This window comes from Eufriesea mexicana, unplaced genomic scaffold, assembly GCF_001483705.2.
Source record: "Eufriesea mexicana isolate 0111107269 unplaced genomic scaffold, ASM148370v2 scaffold202, whole genome shotgun sequence".
Classification (NCBI taxonomy): domain Eukaryota; kingdom Metazoa; phylum Arthropoda; class Insecta; order Hymenoptera; family Apidae; genus Eufriesea; species Eufriesea mexicana.
Genome location: NW_016908372.1, coordinates 470,827 through 479,165, shown reverse-complemented (window position 1 = coordinate 479,165; position 8,339 = coordinate 470,827). Strand labels below are relative to the sequence as shown.

The following is an 8,339-nucleotide window of genomic DNA, read 5'->3' as shown; positions in this document are numbered from 1 at the left end:
CCCGTGTTCCAGGTCTAATACACCGCCATTACGTCTCTAATCGCGAGCCATCTGCTCGCCGTGTCTAATTAGGGCATCGTGGATAACGTACAGGGTGTCATCTCATAGCCGAGTCCTAGGGTCGAGCCAGAGAGACAGAGAGACGGAGACGGAAGTCGTTGTCCACGAGTGGCGTCGAGACGAGAGGGACACGCTCTACGTACGGATGATACTCTGCCCGATATACGCTCACCGGGATGACGAGGATGATGAAAACGCTCGGGATAGAGACCGGGTCTGGATGGCCGCGACGTTGACGAGGCGTGTCGCTGTAACGAGCGCGCGTTTCAGCGATTAGCGTAATTAATATTTGGCCGCGGGCATTACGACACGGGATATTCGCGTGTCTCGTCGGTGGTTCGCTCATTAGGGAGAACGGAAGTCGTATGATCGAGTAACGGTCGCGGCTGATCAAGAAATTCATTCGTTTGCGCGCCACCGATCCGATCGGACGTTTTCATCGAGTTACGGGGAATAGAAATGAGTTCCTCGAGAGACTGCCATCCGAGAAAATAGCCCCGGAACCGCGCGTACACGGTTGGTCGTACGCGTAATTAGATCACTGACTACACTCGCGAGCGATCGGGGAGCTCGTAGTCTCCGTTCACTCGCGAGTCGGTGGAGGATTAAAACTCGAGTTTCGTGCTCGTTACAAGGCTGCCGCCGCCTCGTGCGTCCCTTTTCCGTAATTACGATCTTCCAGAACAGCCAGACCAATCTCTTCACCGGCTACCTCGTGTCGTACCATCCACCAGGCCCTACGGCTCGCTCCATGTTCCACAGTCCTCGCGCGTCCGAGTCAACCACGCGCCATTCTTCTGCGTCGGGAAAGCGACTCGGGAAAGAAGGGAATTGGGTCTCGAGAGACAAGCGGATGCCGCCTCGACAGGTGTCTAGGGGTTCTTCCAAGTCAGTTGCTCTTCCTCCACAATGGAGTTTGTCGCAAACAGTGCCAGGTTGTTAGCGATTCAACGAACACTGGCATTGTGCCTTGCATAGCGATGATTTTAATTTGTTGAGCTTTGGAGTTTATCCGGGGTTCGTGTTTCTAGGTTAGAATCCAACGTCGTTGGCTAGAAACGTCGATGACGTTTAATAATTTTGAATCGAGGAGGTTGGAACGATACCGGTTCGGCTATGGACTCGACAGCTCGACGAAGCTTCGTTCCAGCGATTTAGATTCTCCGATTTTTCGTCACGTTTTCAGGATAGACGCCTAGACCGTGGCTGTCTAGGAATAATAATGGCGAGTAATCGTTTCGAATCGATAAGTTTGAGGATGACTACGGCTGGTAATTTATGACGCGAGGGGCCATTTATCCGCGAGAGGCTGACACCTCGAGGCACGAAACTCGGAGCATCTACCACTGATTACTCGCTCTCGTTGAAAAGAAACGTCTCGATCTCGGTTCCCTTCGATCCGATGCCGCTCGCGGGTCGAAGCACCGAGAGCCCTCTGCGCGGAACGTTTCATGCGCACGCAATCGTCATACATGAATGTGGAGTATGTGGTTAATCGTAACGTAGTATGATTACTATGTACACGTAAGTTTACAATGGTACCCGCGGGTCGCGAACGAGCCCGGCCCCGATGGAGATCGCGTGTGCCTCACATGGCCAGTCTGTCTGCCGGGATCCCAGGGGTGGTCGACAGCGTGGATTCCGGTGTGTCGAACCTCTCGCTGCCGTCTGCATCGTCGACCTCCTCGATCGACTTGTTGTTCTCCTCCTCGACCAGCCTGAGCGTGGTCGACGCGCCGCCGATTTCGATCGAGCTGGCAAAGGTCGAGTCGATGGTGGTGGTCGCGTGCTCGCTCGAGAGGGTCGAAGACGGGTCCTCGTCGATGGACAAGGATTCGGACAAAGATCTCGAGGTGTCTTCCTCCGGGATCTCTGGCATTTCGACGGAAGACGGGCTCGGGTCGCGGACAGGTCTCAGGTCGGAAACGGTCTGAGGAACTTTGACGGTGACCGATCGGGTGGCGTTGCGATCGAGCATAACGGTGACGGTGGTAGCGGTGGTCGTCTCGAACGTGCTCGCGACGGTCACTCGGTCTATCGTTTTCGTACGATTCTTCCCGAACGCTTTTCCTACTCTACGAGGACTCACGGTACCGGCGGCGTTCGAACCAACGTGCGCGTTCCTCGACGAGGAAGACGGCTTGGCCCTGCGCCTAGGCGAGACTCCTCTCCCTGAAGGGGCGATTGACGCACCAGGAGACCACCAAGAGGAGGAGGACGTTAAGGAGGTCGATGCGGAAGTTGCCGTGAGCACCGCAGACGTGTTGTCCACTCTGCCAGGCGTGAACCTCTTCCGGGCCAGAGGTACCGCTGAGTTCCTCCTCGCTGCTGGCCCCTTCTTCTTTTTCTTCTTCCCGTCCGTCAAATTAGGCTTTTTACTTTGACTCATGCTGCCAGCGGCGTTTACTTTTTTTGCGTTTGACGCTGGTGCTTTGCTCTTACCGTTGCTGCTCGCGGTGATGTTCCTGCCGCCAGCCGACGATGATCCTCCACCATCGGCCGCCACCTCGACCCGCAGCTTCCGTTTCTTAGACGGCACCAAGAGGGCCTCTCTTCGACAGGCTTCGTCGCTCGCTGCGCCCTCGCAGGATCTCTTCGACTCCGGGGAAGTCCCGTTCGGAGCTACACCCTCGTTTCTAGCCGGGACCATCGCGCCACTCTCCTCCGCCGCTTGACACTGCGGACCCGGCTTTTCGCCCGGTCTGCACCTCCGCTTCCTCTTCTTTCTCTTCTTTCGCTTGCGACACCTGAATTTGTCCCTGCCGTCCTTTTCCTGCACCGGAAGAGTGGGGCAGAGCGACTGCTGTATCAAGTCGCCGCGGTGGCTGTTGTGTCGATGACGAACGTTGTGTTGGGCGCCCAGCATCCGCCTTTGAAGCGCCTCCACCCGTTCCAGAGGTGCGACCTGTGTCAATACCCGCGCGTAGGCGGACAGTCTGCCCAGGTTGTGACCCTTGGCCTGTACCCTCCTCGGCTGGCCACGGCGGTTCAGTCCGAGGTAAAGCGTCTTCTTCGCCGTCGACCATTTCGTCGAGCTGTAGGTGTTGTAGTTGTGTTGCTCCAGGGTCTCGTTGAACACGCAGTCGTCTGTGTACTCGCGCTGAAACAGAGTATCGAGAGGAGGTTAGTTATCGCTTGGACACCTGGCATCGGGGGTTTAGAGAGAGGTATTTGGTCTTGTTTAAAGATCCCCGTAGCTTCTTACGAGGCGATACCGTGGTACCGCGATGTTAGAGTCCTCGAATTTGTCAGTCGTGAGGAATTTACGAAGCAGGAATCGGTACAGCTAAACGATGTTAGGGTCAATCCGGATGATTTAAAGGATTCGCTTCCCTCTTTTTCGAAAGTCGCGACTTCGGTATGAGCTCCCTTCACCATCGAACCTATTCGGGATTCTTAACATCGCTTAGGGTCTGATAAATTTGCCTTCCTATTTTGTCACCCTACAGATTTGCAGCCACAGATGAGATACCACTGTTACGAGCAATTCCGTGCTAAAATTAATTGACTACCGTGTCCAACAGAGTGAGTACACGAAATAGACTGGAACCAGCATCGAAGGAGATCGCGAAAGCGACGAAATTAATCGGAACCCTCTCTTTGAATAATCTCCGCGTTTAATTCCACTTCGCTCCGCTTCGCGGTTCCCTTGCTCATTACGATTCACAAGAATACTCGGCTCGTTTCTCAGTTTCCACGTAACCCAGCAATTTATACGTCAGCGATCACCCCGTCCAATTAACGGCGCACAAAGGAAAGACCAAACGTCGGGTAACCGCGAGTAACAAATAACCCCAGAAACACGCGTTCTCGAGAGTTACTCGTGCAATTCCTTCTATGATTATTAGATGCGCACTCTCGGTCTGGAGAGTCCGGCCCGTTTCCACGATGCCGCCAAGGATTTCTCGATCGTTATCAGTGACGTAGGCCAATTACTCGTCATTATCACATTGTAATTGCGCGGCTCGGCGGCTGGGCCCAACCTCGCTGTCCCATCCGTTTAACAGGCAATTTCGTTTCGTCGTATTGGCCAATCGGTCGGGCTGGAAACGGGGCTAACGCGGGGTGAAATATTAACGACGCTTCCCGATGGAAAGTAAATGAGCATTACGCATAACGCGGAACCAGCCCGACCGGCCCAGCCACGGCCGCATACCGAGCATTATGTTTTCGCCGGCGTTAAGCCGTGCTGTGATTCCACTGTCCGCTTTATGGTAACTCGTTTTCAGACGAGCGGAAGCGGCCGGCCGCTCTTCATCGGCTCTAATTACAGCGTTTAAGCGCTAGGGACTTGCGGAAAAATCCCGGCAGGCTGCGCGGCCGAGCTAGAAAGAATGCGCGCGCAGCAACGAAAAACCGACTTTACGGCGCCGAATCGCCGCCCACCGTTCGCGTGTCCGCTCTAATTTACGGCGTTCGCCACCCGACAACGGGACATCCCTGACACTCGCATCCTCGTGGCGATCTCCTTCTTTTTCCAATTCTCTTTCTCTTTCTCTCTCTCTCTCTCTCTCTCTGTATCTCCTTTATCTCCTCTTCTCCTTTTTCGACGCTCGCGGAACGTCTCGATGACTTGTGTCGATTATCGCGTACGCCGAGTTTTATCGATCGCCCAGTTCAGATGGCCTCGCGAGCGCGGGCCACGGTACACCTAGGGGGCGTGGCTCGACCGTGACTCGCCACTGGTACAGATAGCGAAACGTCGCGGGATATTTAAACGTTCCGCCGGTAGTTTATACTCGAGGGAGCGTAACCGGGAGGAAACGGAGATCCCGATGGGGTTTAGCGGCGGAAATCGAGGTGATACGTTCGCGTGGCTTTCTGCAGGTTCTGTTGCAGCTATCGCGGCGAAGGCCGGCGACGCTGGGAAATCGTCGGATCGATGGAAAGCGAAGACTTTGTCGTAGATTGGTTGCGCCAGCCGCGCTTTAGTGGTTTTACGTTATTGAGTCGTAACGTCGGCGAACGTGGGTGAAGTTCAACGTTTACGACTGTAACTTTGGAGATGGAAGCGTCGTAAAGGGGGACTTTTCAAAGTGGCCGCTTTATGGGGAGACAGAGAGTGTAAGCGAAGTATGCGCAGAGTACACGAAGTAAGATGCATATGTCTTGAAGATATATTTGATGGGCGATCTCGCTGAGGCCCTGTATAGATTAGAATACAATCGCTGGAACAGTGTATCTCGGAATTGACTGTCGTCGGGTTGCTAGTGAGCAATCACGTCAAACGATCGCGAACTGAATTTATTCAACTATACCGGGTGTCGCAGAAGAAAGGGTCGCGGTCTTTGCGAGTCTCTGGTATTGATCATACCGTTTAGGGGACTAAAGAATATTTTATACGTTCGCCAATGGTGTCACGTATCTGTGGCACACCGTTTTTCATCGGGAACCTACGTACTGCGTTTGTCATAGCAATCACGTTTGGTTTCCTTTGTCTGTCCTAGACTTGGCTTACGATCCAATGTTGGGGATACGAAGAAATCTGAATAGAAATTTACTAGTACATTTTCAAGTTTATTAATAAGCTTACTAATTAATAGATTCGCGTAGACTTTGTCATTAAAGAATTAAAGTCAACTTATTACTTCTTGCTGAACGCAGATGACGCTTAGGATTGTGAAGTGAATACCGAGCCAGAGAACTTCCGCTGAGATCAGAAAATAAATTACGTCAGATTCTCGACAACGAAGCAACAAATTTTGGCGAAATATCCAAGATTATTAGACAGCATCGAACCGAATCGACGAAGTTCATCTATACTATTCAATATTTCTTTCGCTTTCGTCGCGAAGTGAAAGAAAATTTTTGGAACCGAGACACCTATTGATTTCTTAACGAATATATGATTTTCAAAGTTTCTTTTTCAAGGAAACAAGAGCTGGGGTTATTTCTCCTGACCGGTATCTGCCTTCCGCGAAGTTAAAAAGCAAAATTTCCGTCATTATAAAAACGAGTGGAAACGTTGCGGTTCTTGGGCGATGCAAATTTGTATGGAACAGGTTTACAGGGTGTGTAATTAGGAAAAAGGATATATGCGAGATACGTAATTTCTCGGGACGAGATGTAATTACAGTGAGTTTAGAAATATTGTGGTTCGCTTACTGACAAGCGACTAGAATCTTCAATTATCTGCACTTGCCAAGTGTGCATTGAACGATCAGAATCGTTTCGTTTGTCCCATTTCACGGTTATACACCGATGCCACGGTGTGATAATGTGTTCGACACACCGATTTTCGAACTTGAGAACGCCGAGTTTAGAATCGGCTGCAGCGGCACATGTGATGAGATCGTTGTACAGGGTAATTCATGCAAGTGAATTGATATACACGACTTGCTATATAGGGAGCAATTGGATAACACGCCCCACTTTCCAAGAGAATTCGATAAAACGAATGTATTTTAATAATTCTTTATCTTCTTCTTCTTTAATGATAGCCCTTGCTTGCGAATAAAACGTAATAAGTAATATATATGGAGATGTAATAATTTTCAACGCAAATTTTTTATTTTAACCTTAGCCACATTCTAATGTTTTGATATTCCAAAAATTCCAAAAATTTCAAAAATACATTTCTATTTCTAAATAAAATTGCGCGTGAAAAATTCAGGATACCTAATTCAAATATACTAAACAAAGGATGCATACATATCTAAATATTATGCAATACGCGTACGCAATGCTAATTAAAGTGCTATAATAAACATAAAATAAGAAACTCGACGAACCAAAAAATGCAATTTTATGTAAAAATTCATTGCTCCCGTATTGAAATGAAAATAATTGAGAAATATGAAAAGTCTCGAGCTTTAAATATATCGGAAATTAAAAAATCAATCGAATGAAATCTACAAACATTCGACTGCCTCTATTTTGCCGAAACTGTCTCAAAAATCGTTTCTCTCGAATGCTGTTACTCAATCCACTTTCCCAATTACCTACCCACATAACCACATAGTAAATCGCGATATTAATAACCGCTGGAAAGCAGAACCAATAATTTCAACTACACCGTCAATTGCAGTCTCGATTAATCACATCCCCGGTTCCAGCAAACCCGAATTCCACCGGCAAATCGGCAATGATCTGCAACAAAATCAGCATCTGCCAAACGCCAGACGATTTATCCCCGATAGCCCTAAATACCGTCGGCCCACGTTCCAATTTTCAGCCGGCATAAGTCACGCGGCGGATTCCTCGAAGCGCAGAACACATAAAGCGGCGTGGCGATAATTCATAAACGATTAAAATACGAGACAACGAATTTCGCTAAACGGATCTAACTGCGTGATTTACAACCGATTCGTCGCCTCGTTAATCCTGGCGCGCGGGGCGCGAGTGAAAAAGGAAGCGAAAACCCCGATGTCTGTTGCGCATCCACGTTTATGGCGGCGATAAATGTGGAATACCGCGAAACAGCAATTTCATTGAGCGGCGTCTGGATCGCGTGATTACAGAAACGATCGCATTGACCCTCGTGTAATGTAATTTATTCCGCCGGATATATCCGCGAATCCGCGGAGAGGGTGCGAACCAGAAATAGCTGTGGCCCGCGATTTATTCGCTTTTCGGTGGCGAATGCACCCGCCATTGGCCCCGGCCACTCATTAGCATACCTCCTGCGTCGACGATTAGGCGAAAAGTCGGCGGGAATTTTACACGAATACGTATCGAATACGCGGAATCCAGTTTTGCGCGGCTCTGCAGGATTTTCACCGAAACAAGCCCGGCGATCCGGGTGTGATAATGATAACGTTATCGGTAAACATTATGATTATACGTAGTAGCGGGAAGGATAATAAGAAACGTAAACCGACGATTATCAAGGATGTTGGCTGCTATTAATACGCGTATTTTATGCGTTTGTATAAACTGTCCCGCGGTTGTGTTGCTGCGTTGGGAAATTATAAGCTTCTTATGTGTAATTTCGCGTCATTCTTTTTCAAACTCGCGTGTGTTTTCGCGAGGTTTACGAGGTTGTAATTATATTTCACCCCGTGTGAAATGATTATTTACGAATGCTGTATTTTTAGCGTAATTTTGAGGACGTTGCGCGGCGGGAATGCGCGTGGAACTGGGGTCTGTCAGATGTTTGGTTATTGAAAAACTTCTTTGAGTGATTTTTATTTAGTTCGAGTGGTGATGAAATGGTAATGGTTTTGATTGTAAATAAATATGAATTTTAATTATATTTTTGTATACTATTACGTATTATAGAAATAAATATTTAAATATGCCCTTCGAATTTTAGATATAATCCGTTTATGACCTCTTCC

At 49.1% G+C, this 8,339-nt stretch overlaps 1 protein-coding gene across 1 annotated transcript in view; it reads right to left on the bottom strand.

Annotated features, from left to right (window-relative positions):
* LOC108555612 (uncharacterized) overlaps nt 1–8,339 on the bottom strand; it is a 259,877-nt gene continuing 251,538 nt past the window's right edge. The window contains exon 3 of the mRNA XM_017911378.1: nt 1–3,160. Coding sequence (XP_017766867.1) covers nt 1,649–3,160 — 1,512 coding nt within the window. The 3' untranslated portion in view covers nt 1–1,648. The remainder of the gene's footprint in view (nt 3,161–8,339) is intronic.